General features: G+C 36.4%; 1 protein-coding gene across 2 annotated transcripts; it reads right to left on the bottom strand.

Moving 5' to 3' along the window:
• Nucleotides 1-7,742: 7,742 nt before the first annotated feature.
• On the bottom strand, nt 7,743-13,044 carry LOC141666618 (NAD-capped RNA hydrolase DXO1-like). 2 transcript variants are annotated; one of them, XM_074472717.1, is made up of 13 exons: nt 12,496-13,044; nt 11,445-11,701; nt 11,087-11,152; nt 10,889-10,967; nt 10,699-10,778; nt 10,596-10,619; nt 10,368-10,492; nt 9,675-9,891; nt 9,541-9,597; nt 9,287-9,333; nt 8,883-8,967; nt 8,324-8,387; nt 7,743-8,156 (listed from the first exon to the last, which is right to left on the bottom strand). In XM_074472717.1, the coding sequence occupies exons 1-13, from the start codon at nt 12,905-12,907 to the stop codon at nt 8,053-8,055; spliced, it is 1,617 nt and encodes a 538-aa protein (XP_074328818.1). In that variant the 5' UTR covers nt 12,908-13,044; the 3' UTR covers nt 7,743-8,052. The 2 variants fall into 2 exon arrangements, with proteins under 2 accessions (XP_074328818.1, XP_074328819.1); XM_074472718.1 differs by having other exon boundaries at nt 9,541-9,594; nt 12,496-13,039.
• Between the last annotated feature and the right edge of the window lie 282 nt (nt 13,045-13,326).

Below are 13,326 nucleotides of genomic sequence, written 5' to 3'. Positions count from 1 at the left end.
GAAGGTCCATGTTCCGCGAAATAAATGGATCATCGACAGTGGTTGTTCTCGTCACATGACAGGTGATAAATCCAAGTTTCTATCTCTAGTTGCCAAGGAAGGTGGCTTAGTTACTCTTGGAGATTCAAACACCGTCAGAATTATTGGAAAAGGCACCATTGGTAATGACATGTTTGCCATTTCTAATGTTCGTTTAGTTGATGGTTTGAAATATAATCTTATTAGTGTAAGTCAACTTACTGATGCTGGTCATAAGGTTAAGTTCGATAAAGATGTATGCTATATTGGTACTCATACTAACGAGTTTGCTTTAGTTGCCAAAAGAAAAGGAAATATTTTCGTATTAGATTTTGATGAACAGCAAGAAGAAATTTGTCTAGCTACCGTTCAAGAACAACAAGATCTGTGGCATAGACGTCTTGGCCATGTTCACATGGATCTTCTTCGGAAGATATCTTCTCATGATCTGGTTCGAGGTCTACCAAAGCTGAAGTACAAGAAAATAGAACCTTGTTCAGTTTGCCAGCTTGGAAAACAGGTGAAAACTTCCTTTACTGCTAAGAATAAAGTATCAACTTCTGTTCCTTTGCAGCTCCTTCATCTAGATCTTTTTGGTCCAGAAAGGTATGTAAGCTTAGGAGGTAAGAATTATGCTTTTGTTATAGTAGATGATTATTCTCGTTTTACTTGGGTGTTATTCTTGCGTACTAAAGATGAAGCTTTTAGTGAATTCAAGGATCTTATTACTAACCTTGAGACTAAGTATTCATTTAAGCTCAAGACTATTCGTAGTGATCATGGAGGTGAATTCGAGAAGGATTTCATAACCTTCTGTAAATCAAGAGGAATCACTCATGAATTCTCAGCTCCTCGAACTCCTCAGCAGAACGGAGTAGTAGAACGCAAGAACAGGACTCTACAGGAAACTGCCAGAACTCTACTGCATGAGAGTAAGCTTCCAAGAAAATTTTGGGCTGAAGCGGTACACACTTCCTGTTATGTTTTAAATAGAGTACTTATTCGTCCTATTTTGCTTAAAACTCCGTATGAATTGCTTAAGAAAAGGACTCCTAACATTAGTTATTTTCGAGTATTTGGTTCCAAGTGTTTTATTTTAGATACTCAAAATAATCGAGGCAAGTTCGATGCGAAATCCACGGAAGGAATCTTCTTGGGATATTCTACAACAAGCAAAGCTTATCGTGTTTATAATTCTGTCAAGAACAAAGTAGAAGAATCCATCAATATTTCATTCAATGAATCCTCAAGGAATATATCTCAAATTGATGAAGACACTGCGGATCTATCGTCTCATTCCCAAATGAGACAGTCTCATTCTGAAAAGAGTCAGTCTCATTCTGACAAATCAAACAGTCAAGACTCTCCAGGTCCATCTCAGTCTTCTGATAATTCTGCAGGATCTACTCAAGCTTCAGATGAATCTTCTGGCTCTCCAAAGACTCCCGATAGTGTTTCAAATTTGAATTCTGTTACTCCTCTGGATAAATCTTCACAAGCGGAAATGAGGCAGTCTCTTTTGAATGAGACAACTCCTATTCATTTCCAGGCAGACAATTCTAATGAGGAAGAAATGAGTAATATTCAACTTCCTAAGTCTTCTAGGACTGTGAAGAATCATCCACCAGATAATCTTCTTACTGATTTAGATCAAGGGATTTCTACTCGAAGCAGACTTCATAATCTATGTGCATTCTGTGCTTTTGTTGCTGAATTCGAACCAAAGAATGCTCAAGAGGCAGTTGCAGACGAACATTGGTCTGTTGCAATGCAGGAAGAATTGAACCAGTTCGAGCGTTGTGATGTTTGGGAACTCGTCCCACCTCCTCAGGATGCCAAGATCATTGGTACTCGCTGGGTTTTCAAGAATAAGAAGGATGAAGATGGCAACATTATTCGAAATAAAGCTCGTTTGGTTGCTCAGGGATACAACCAGCAGGAAGGAATCGATTACGACGAGACATATGCTCCAGTAGCTCGTTTAGAAGCTATTCGAATCTTAATGGCCTTTGCAGCTCACAAGAAGTTCAAGCTCTATCAGATGGACGTCAAAAGCGCATTTCTAAATGGCTATCTCAAGGAAGAAGTCTACGTGAAGCAGCCTCCAGGTTTCATTCACGAGAAGTACCCTAACTATGTTTACAAGCTCAAGAAATCTGTCTATGGATTGAGACAGTCCCCTCGTTGTTGGTACGAGCGTCTCAGTCAATTTCTTGTGAACAATGGTTTCATTCGTGGTACACTCGATCCAACTCTCTTTATTTTTCATAAACGTGATAACTTTCTTTTAGTTCAATTTTATGTTGATGATATAATATTTGGATCTTCTAATGAATCTTTGTGTAAGTGGTTTTCTGATTGCATGCATAAGGAATTCGATATGAGTTTGATGGGTGAATTGCAGTACTTTCTAGGTTTGCAAATTAATCAGTCTAATGCAGGAATATTTATTCACCAAGGCAAGTACATAAAGGATTTACTCAAAAGATTTGCACTTGATCATGTCACACCTAAATCAACTCCGATGAGTACTTCAGTTAAGCTTACTAAGGATGAACAAGGTACACCTGTAGATGTCACTAAATTTCGAGGTATGATTGGTTCATTGTTATATTTAACTGCCTCACGACCTGACATTATGTATAGTGTATGCTTGTGTGCTCGTTTTCAATCTCAACCTAAAGAATCTCATTTGAATGCCGTTAAACGTATTTTTAAATATTTGAAAGGTACGAGTGACTTGGGATTATTTTATCCAAGCTCCTCTTCCTTTGACTTAATCGGTTTTTCAGATGCTGACTATGCAGGGTCACAGGTTGATAGAAAAAGCACAAGTGGTGCTTGTGAATTTTTAGGAGATTGTTTAGTTGCATGGCATAGTAAAAAGCAAACTTCAGTAGCTCTCTCTACAGCTAAAGGAGAGTACATTGCAGCTGGAAGTTGCTGTGCTCAAATTTTGTGGATGCAACAAACATTGCAGGATTTTGGTATTTCTTACTCAAATATTCCTATATATTGTGATAATACCTCTGCAATTAATATCTCTAAAAATCCTGTTATGCATTCTCGTACTAAGCATATTGATGTTCGTCATCATTTTCTACGAGATAATGTTTCTAAAGGTAATATTGAGCTTATTTATATTTCTACTGAGAAACAGCGTGCAGATATCTTCACTAAGCCTTTAGCTGAAGATAGATTTTGTAAAATGCGTCGTGAATTAGGTATGTGTTCTCTGTAATTTATTACGTGATTTTATGTAATTTATGTGTTTAAATATGAATTATGTCATAATACTTAAATATATGTTGTGTATTTATTATTTGAGTAATTAGGATCCTGTTTATGAATTTGTGTTTTTTTTTTTATTTTATTTGTCCGTGTGATTATGCGTGTATATAGCATTAGATTTTGTAAATCTTTTGATTAGACTTTTCATATCCTTGAAACTCGTGCATGTATCACTCTTTCAGTACATAACTTCTGTCTTGCATCTCTTCGACTTCTTTTCAATCTCTATCTCTTCAATTCTCATTTTTTTATTTAACCTAATCTTCTTAACCCTTTCAGTTTCCTATTCATCTTCTCTCTCTCAAACACAATCGAAAACCTTTCTCCATTTCTTTTCTATTTTCTCGCCTCTATCCATGGCACACAAATCTACCTCTTTCACTCGTTCTCGATCTACCGCTCAACGTACCCCAACTGATGCGGCTTCAGGTTCCAAGCGTCAACGGGTCGGTAATTTGAACCGGAAGTATCAAGCGGAACGACTGATAGTTCTTTTGAGCGACATGCAAAGGAGACTACTTCGACGAAAGTGATGTCAAAGTTGATTCTGAAGGAACGCCTGTGTGATCTGGATCTTCTGAAGAAAATCGGTATTGTGGACTTGTTTGATTCAGTAGGTTGTTCGTCATTGTTGTCGCCCCCGGAGATTATTTATCCCGAGTTAGTGAAAGAGTTCTATGCCAAGCTTCGTATTTTGGATGGAAATATTGTGTTTTCAGAAGTCCAAGGGAATCCTGTTTGTTTTAAGGCCGATCTTCTGGCACGGCTTACTGGTGTTTCTGACAAGGGAGTTTGTCCGTCGACAACTCATCAAACGTTTCAAGACGTTCCTGGTCTCCAGTACGAGGAACAGCTCAAGGTCATTCTTGGAGACAATTTTGTTTCGGTGTCAGTCAAACCTTCGGTAAATGATTTAACCCCAGTTTCTCTTGTTTTGTTTCGTTTATTTCATACGAATGTTATGCCTCGTAAATCTGGTCGTGATAGAGTCACTTTCCAAGATTGTATTCTTATGTCTGTTTTTGTTAAAAAGATTCAGTGCAATGTTGCTTCCTTGATTATATCCAATATGGGTCACTGTGCCAAGCATGGTTCTATGCACTTACCATACCCTGGTCTTTTGTCTCGAGTATTTGAATATTTTTGTGTCTTGACCCCTGCTTCTGTGTCTGATAAGATTTCCGTAATCTTTGACTTATCAGTATTAACCTTAAATGGTTTAGTTGTTTCTGAGTCCAATGAGTTAGTTTTTGATGATGCTTCTAGGAATGTTGGTGGTATTCCTAAGTCTCCTAATTATGCCTCAGACCCCTTTGATCAGCCTACCAATACTCTTCTTAATTCTCTGTTGATCAAATTAAATGAAAATTCTGTTGCTTTGGCTAATCTAAATCAGCATTTTGCTTCTGTCAAAACTCTTGGATCACTAACTTCTGAAGTTAGTATTCTAAATGCTTCTTTTGAGTTGTTTAGGAAGTATGTCTGTTCATCTTTGGATGATATCAATGCTAAACTCTCTGTATTGCATACTTCTGATGTCAAGTTGTATAAGACCATAGATTTTGAGTTTGGGACTCTGCAGGAAGGGATGGTTTCTTCTGCTAAGGCATGGGAAAAGGAATTTGTTAAGTTGTTTTTTAAGCTTGGGTCAGAGACTAAGTTTTTATCTCAGCAGTTGTCAGCCATGCAAGACAAGAGCAAGATGTATTGGCACAAGAAAAGAGATTGGATTGGAGATTGTACTCTAGAAGAAATCACTGCTCCTCTGCCACTCCCTGCCATTCCTCCACCTTCAGTTTTTGGTATGTCCAGAGAAGAATACAAGGCAAAGATATTTGAATGGCTTCGTGAACGGGACGGGAAGGCACCAGCTCAGGAAGCTTTTGACAAGCTATTTTCAGAGTACGGCTCAGCTCCGGTGTTTCCTTCATCCCAGAACAAGGCTTCTGGTTCAGGCAAAGGCAAAGGCAAAGGCAAAGCTCCAGTTCATGTTGATGACGATTCTGATTAGAGGACCCTTTTATGATGAAGGGGGAGAAATTATGAGATGTTTTTTTTAGACGTTTGTTGTTTTTAAGACGTTTGTTTCATTTTGGTTTCTTTGATGGGTGTTTCGTTTTTAAGACTATGTGTTGGTTGTGTTGTTTGGGTTTTTAAGACTTTGATTGTTGGTTGTGTTGGTTTTGAACTTTGATTCTGGATGTGCTTTATGTGTTTAATCGTTATTCTGGATTCTGTTTAGATAACAACTGGACATCCTGGTTTAGGGATGGGTTGTTATGTTTTAAGTATTTATTGATTGAGACTGTTTCTTTTATGCATATTGATCTCGTGTCTCATTCAGTCTTTAGTTGTCTCATTCTCATATTGATTGCATGTATTTTAAACTGCAATATATTCTGTTGGTTCTAACTCTGTTTTACAGGCCTTTAGTGTTTTTGATAGGGGGAGCATTTATGCTTTCTTTATCATCATCATAAAAGGGGGAGAATGTTAATCTACGAGTTTATGATGATATTCAGATTGCAACAGACAGCAGTTTAGAGTCCAGAGATTGCAGTGATTCAGAACTTCCAGGAGGATATTTCAGGGTTTTGTGTAAATCTTGTTTATCTGGATAAACCTTATCTCAAACAAACTCACCACCTTATCTTATAAATCAAGTTTAAATCTCTCAAGCCTTATCTCTTTACTTGATTTATCATTTTCAAACGTACTAACAGATTAGGTTCAAAGTTTTATTCAAATATTTTCAAACAAACTTATCTTCCAATCTTATCTTGTGTTTGAAAATAAATCTGTTAGAACTTTGCTTATAAATACAACTCTTCATTTCAGATTTGTAACTAACACTTTCACGAGAATCCTTCATCATCTGAAATTATCTTCTTGTTTCATACCCGAGATATTCATATCCAGAAAAACAAGAAACCTAGTTTGAGTTGTAATCAATTTGTTTATTCTTGTAACTGAATAGTGTATTCATATCAACTTTGTGCCGGGTTGTGGCAAGCTTGATTTCAAAGTATAGCAAGGTAGCTAGAAGGCTAAGGAATAGCAGTGGGCTAGGTAGCAAGGTAGCTTGGGAAATGGTTTCTTTCAGGTGCTATATTTGTAATCAAGGAAAAGATTGTAAGTTCTTTTATTAAAGTTGATATAATACATTCTCTATGCTAGTTGGCATGGGGACTTGGATGTAGGCCATAGACTAGGTGTAGGGGCCGAACCAAGTGAAAATTTCTGGTGTTTTTACTTTTCAGTTTTCAGCATTCTGCATTTTATTTCTGTTATTTATTTTCTGCAGTGTAATTGAGACTGTCCCATACCCTGTCTCATTTGTAAAGGGACTGTCCCATTTGCATAAGAGACTGTCCCATTTGCCTTGTCAATTAGAATATTATTTTATCTTTCGAGCCATCGAATTTCAGATACAATTGCAGCATCAGGTGGAGGGGGCAACACTTGCCAAGTTTTGGCCACACGAGAGAAGACTTCAAACATCCCAGAAGAATTGCAAAGAACATAGAGTTTGTCATTGGCAACAAATGGAGTAGGAAGAGACTTGCTGCTTTGCATTGGATTTTTAGTTTTCCTTAATTTATGTTTAAATTTGATAATACTATTGCCTTCAGTAGGTTTCATCTTCATAAGATCCCTTCCAGCAATTGTATAAACACTTAAATGATCAATTTTTTGTGTATTTAAGGGTGAAAAGTATTTATTCTTGAGTCCGAAAATATATATATTTGATCCTAATTTTATGCACTTAAAGGCTTCGCGACCTACGTGGGAATCTGCAGGGAAAACAAGAAGAGGAAGTAAATCAGTAAGATGTGTAGAATCAGAATTATATCGCAAATGTAGCGGATCAATTCTATATAAAACAAAAGCAGAATGAGCACTTATAAGCATGTAAAGAGATGTATGATTATGAGCATAGTGGAGTGCTTTAAAGTAAGGAGAATGTACAAGATGATACCATGATTTTTTAACACACTTGATTCGATGAAGAGATTCTAGGGTTAGTCTTTTAAGAATCTCTGCCAAGATATCTTGGGAGAAATAAGCAGCAGCCGTTGTTTTCTTCGGTTTCTTTCTAACATTGAGCATTGTTCTTGTGTATCAATATCAATTTGTATAAACCTGGACGATAGATAATAGGGTGCGCCCTTCAAACAGCGCCATTATTCATAGACTGTACAAGTAAACTGAACCTGAATAGGACAAGGATCAGGATTTAGACTTCAACCAGGATTTTGAATTCTGGATTGAAAGCTAATGAATTACCCTCTCCCGTCCCACAATATCTCTTTTAAAAACCGATACATAATTTGGTGGTATATATAAATTCATTAAAAAAACTAAAATTTACTCCAAAATTTCAAAGTTAACGCAATATGCCAAGTAGTATAACACAATGTACGCCAAGTGCGGTAACATAATGCAAGTATTTTACTGTCTCACATTTACGAAATAGACAAGATATGGTGGACAATAATTATGTCACCAAAAGTCGATTCATCTGCTTTCTATTACATGATGTAAAATGAAGTTTTTAATTTGCCACTTACCAATTTATAACAGATTTAAGCATAAAATACAGCCACTTAATATCGTATCTTTCCTGCCTGTTCCCAAAATTTAAAATTTGATTTATAATCATGGCTATTTTTTACTATCAATACTGATAAATTGTGACTTGTGACTTGTGAGACATTGAACCATCTAGGTTTCGGCAACTAGTCATAATTGCGCAATGTGATTGGTAATGGCCTCCGGGCAAGAGTGCGCTTGTAGAAGTTCCAGACGGTTGAAGGGCGGAGCAAACTGCAAAATGTAATCTTCATCTGATATAAATAACCAGTCCATTGTCAAAATATATCAAAATGTAAAACCATACAGTAGTATGGTAAAGATATAACAAATCAGATCTTTGACAAAATCTATCTCCAATCTACATGTTGCAGTGAATAAACAGAAGATACATGTACGAGGATGAAGTTCATAATCTTACTCTCTTTGACTGTTCCATAAAGCCAGCACAACACCTCATCCGCAAATGCAAGGCAGACTCCTCCCTGCCAATAGTCATCATTTTACACATAAATAGTGACAAAGCCAACTTTTAAAGTTCCATTTTTGTAACCTATAGATCGGAAGGTCACAGCACTAGCGGTTCTTAAATGGGCAAGAATACTCTTATCCCAACTATACTCGTCATTAGTTTGAAAAAAAAATAAATAAAATTGGCGTCAAAAGTGATTATTTGGTCCCAAATTACTGCATCATTGGATCACCCAGCATTAAAATATCATTTAAAATGCATCGACAATATGGAAATGGCGGCTTAATTTATCAAATGAGTAACAAGCAGACAAGGTGTCAGAAAGAGGAAGGGAACAAGATTTTTTAAACAGACCTGTATATTTTCTTTAAATAATCCAAAACCTGGCTCATCTTATTCACTCAAACATCCAAATGTCAATGACGACGAAAAAGAACTTCTCTAAAAGGTAAAACTTTAATGAACAATAGTTGCTAGCATGTCTGCTTTGGCGCTAAAACAACTTTACCTGCCAATAACTCTTCATTTTCACCCTCTGTGTTATATCTTTGGTCCTCAGCCTCTCAGTGCGTACAAGGCGACCCCCATCATCTCTGCCAGTAAAGGATAAATAAGATATATAATTTGAGACTATATAACAAAGCATGGCCATGGAAGCAACAGAAAATAAACGTTTACAAGAGTAAAATGTAATAGCTTCAATGGCAAGAAGTCAATAACTAATTTTCATGTGACTCTGTCTATTCCCAGACAGGAATAAGGCACCAGTGTAGAAAACCTCCAGGACAGGCTAGTTAGGTGTTAAACCAGTGAATGCGCTGGCATAAGGTGTCTTCATAATCCCACTGCTAAATACAACTGCTAAAAGGGGAAAGATAAAGGGTGGAAATTAGAAGAACAAACAGCATTTACCTAAATCCAATGACAATATAAGGGACACCAGCAAGAAATGACTGGATCTGCAAATAGAATTCACCAATAACATGTCAATACAATTGCATTGCAAAATATGAACAATATGTATAAGCTTCTAATCCAATACTAGAGACGGTTGGCTTAGAGCAAGAGCAATAATCTAAACCATGGAAAAAAAAATTCTGAAGAGAAGACAACAATTTCGTTATACACCTTGCTAATACTAGAAGTGTAGACCAAAAAAAACATACCCAGAACTTCAGCAATTTCTCCCTTTCAAATCTTTCCTCAGTGTGATAATTTAGCTGCTGACAGGAAATAGTTAAGGATTGGTGAAATTTACATACAAGAGTGAAGAAAAAATGAAAGGCATATTGTGGTCTACCTCTCGACTAGTCTTTAGTTCTACATAAAACCTCCTTCCTTCATCAGTTGAATCGCAGCAATCCATTTCAGCACCCATCAGAATACGGTGAGCTCCTAGTTTGGTTTTAATTACAGAACAGTACTCCACGTTGGCATCTATGTCATGTACCCCCTCTCCATCAGCTCTTCTAGGATCCTCTGTAGCAAGGCTCTCAAAACTATACCCCCAGTAACATCTACTTCGATAAGATGTGAAGTCAGCAAAAAATGATACATAGAAAGCATCTCATACATGCTACTGCGGAATGATTTACCATTTAAGGGTTTCCAAGCAATTTGTACAATAACATACACTTAAATTTAAAGTTTTATACCCTGAAAAAAATTAGTTTTTTATCTTGTGTAATATGTCATTGCTTACATGTAAGTAAACTTATTACTAGGATAAATATTAATCAGTGACATTCTGACACTAGCTAGATTAAAGTCCCCAAAACAAGAATCACGTAATCATCTTATAAAGAACGGATGAAGCACAAATTTTACAAATAATATGTAAAGATAAGATGAAAGTACTAAAGTAGACACTTAAAGAAAAAAGAAAAAATTAGTTCCATGATATATTTTCACCATCAAAATTTTCTTCCTCTAGATAAAGCTTATCAAAAAGAAGATACAATACACATGTGTCTCAGTGTGTATATTTTAGTACCTTCGCCTATCCAGCTCACTTTTTGGCTTTTCTGGTAATTTGTGCACATCAAGGTACACCACACCATTCCTTTTGTGTACCCCCATTTCCCATGGATCATTCCTTATATAAGCAGTGGCCAGTATCTGCAATTAATACATTGCCACAACTATTACATTCTCCACCATATCATTATATTCTTAAGCCTATAATCTATCTCTTTAGTAACACAATGATTGAACATGTTACCTTGTTAAGATTGTTCCGATAAGTCTGCAATATGACAAGAAAATTAACTTTGAACTAATTTTTATAGAAAAATAAACAAAAATTACCCAAAAAGAACTCTCACCACAAAATGCATATTTTGAAGTGGAACATTTTTGTTTCTTATGCAGGTAAGAAGGTCACCAAATCCGTCAGAGCCTAAATCTTTATAACATAAAAAGATGGTTTCAATGCATAGTAATATGCAATAAACTAATAAAGTCAATTGCAGATATATTGATATGGTTCAAGAAATAAGTAAACAAGACTGATACCTTTCTTTTCAATAAAGGTATCAAAACCGTCGTTAAGATCAGCACCGATGTCCTCAGTAATGAGACGCTTAAAAAGCCTCTGATGTGAAATTATGAGAGATTTGAATGAGTTAATCATTAAATTATCAATCATAGACAAAAAAATTGGTAAAAGCAACAAGGGAACAAAAAGAGACACGAGTTTAAAAAAAAGCTTACCAGGCTACGATCATCAAAATATACTTCTCCACCTTCTACGCGACTATAGCAACCAATCTCACATGGCTGATCGCAAGACATCAATAAATTAGGTAAACACAACAAGAAAACAAAAAGTTCAGCAATTTGAATGACAAGTGTGGCAGTTATATGTTTTGTATAAAAAAAATACACATTTGATACATCTTTTTATCAGAAGGTACATCCTTTTATAAGATGATACAGGTAAAAAGAGCCAAACAAGAGATTCGGAAATAGTTCTTTTCTTTCATAAGATGCCTCACATCAAACAAGCTATAGTTGAATAACATAAAGATGCTCATCGCGAAGATTAATAATAATGAAGATAGAAATGGACCTCCTGAAATGCTATACATTTTCTTGCTAATGTCTCCTCGCTTTTCGAAAACTTCAATTCAGAAACAAAACGTTCATCGTTGCGAACGTTAGAGTATCGGGGATTATAACCATAACCCCCCCTTTGAGGATAAGGTCCGGAAGGATTTGGAAGAATGCCAGCCCCTCCTCGATCAGACCAACGACCACCACCACCACGACCACCACGCCCATAAGCTCCTCTAGAATGGTTATTGGTATTACGTACAGCAGGTAAAACTGTGAATCAAAGGTAATGATAGTGACAAGGGATGCAAGTAGAAAAAATAACTAATAACAGCACATATATGGGGATATTGACACACGTTGTAAAGCTAGATAAGAGTAAATGTTAAAGTTTCGAGACAAAAATAATTGTAAACAATAATTTAACAGCTGTTGCAAAACAACAAAACAAAGAGTAACACTTATATCTATATTAAATGCGATCGTAAATTAGAGTGTGGAATCTAAATTCTTGTCACCACCATTTAAAATGGATAGATAGGAAGCCTAAATTCTAAGTAATTTCTAAGAGTCGAATTAACACAATCATAAACATGAATATGCATAACTAGCTGAAATGTGCATAATATAAACAGGCATATCACCAAAACTCTTCGCATATTCTCTAACGTCTTTCATCTTTCAAAGCGGTGGCTAAATTCAACCCACATTAAAAAATTTCCAGCATTTTAACACTTCAATTCAATCCTTATTCCCTAAAGCAATAACACACCTATCCTCTCCTATCCACTATCAATTACTACGGAGACAAATCCAATCATTCCACTCCCTCACCCACCAGTTTTAGCTTACACATAATATGAACTACATCATCATGCACATTAACCGCCTTAAAAACCCCTAATCCCCAACCCCAGATACCAACATCCATAAAAAACTACAAATTCATAATGATCACAACTTCAATTCTCAGACACAAAAAAAAATCAAGAATGCCTTAATCACATTCGAAAAACAAATAAAGATCGAAACTTTACGAGTAATAAACAAAAGAGAAAAAGAATAACCTGGGACAGGAAAAGGGCTAGTAGCTAGGGTTTTAGGATAATCCTCATTATCAGACCCAAACAGATCCTTATCATCATCCTCATCATCTTCATTATAATTACTAATACTATTAATATTCCTATTACTATTATTATTAAAATTATTTAAATTTGACCTAACTTCCCCATTATCATCATCTTCACTGGGGCTGCCGCTTCCGGTGGCAGTTCCGGTGGCGGCGCTGCTAGACTCGCCGCCGCCGGTTCGATTAGAAGATGAAGAAGAAGACGAGGATGAGGAAGATGAAGACGACGACGTTTGGTGGCTCTCTTCTTTGTCGTTGTGGGTGTTATTATTGTAGTTGTTATTGTTGTTGGTGTATTCATCGTCTTCGTCTTCTCCGAATAGGTCAAGTTCCTGCTCTGAATCCATTGAGAGAGAGAGAGAGAGAGCGAGAGAGAGAGAGAGAAATGTGCGTGTATATTACACTTATATATAAGAGTTGTGTTTTTGTGTTGTGTCTTAAATTGGTTCTTTTGGTGAGTTGAGTGATGGAAGTGGGTCAACTCGAGATGAGTGGGAGGTGGTGAAGTTTGGGCCGAGTCGGGGAAAGTTTATGAGGTGGGATGGATGGGTTTAAAATCTAATTTTGATGGGCTACGCCTACAAGATATAAAGTCGGACACTGTTTCATAGTGGAGTCATATAGTGGAGTAATAGACCACATCTAGCCAGTCCACGTAGAGGAGAGCCGGTTCAAGAGCTGTCGTAAAAGGTGTCGCATTTCAACAATATTACGGTTGTGTCTTATCATTAAAATTATATTATATTTGGAGGGAATAAAAAAGATG

This window comes from Apium graveolens, chromosome 6, assembly GCF_009905375.1.
Source record: "Apium graveolens cultivar Ventura chromosome 6, ASM990537v1, whole genome shotgun sequence".
In the NCBI taxonomy this organism is placed as follows: domain Eukaryota; kingdom Viridiplantae; phylum Streptophyta; class Magnoliopsida; order Apiales; family Apiaceae; genus Apium; species Apium graveolens.
This window is presented reverse-complemented; position numbering and strand designations above follow the sequence as displayed.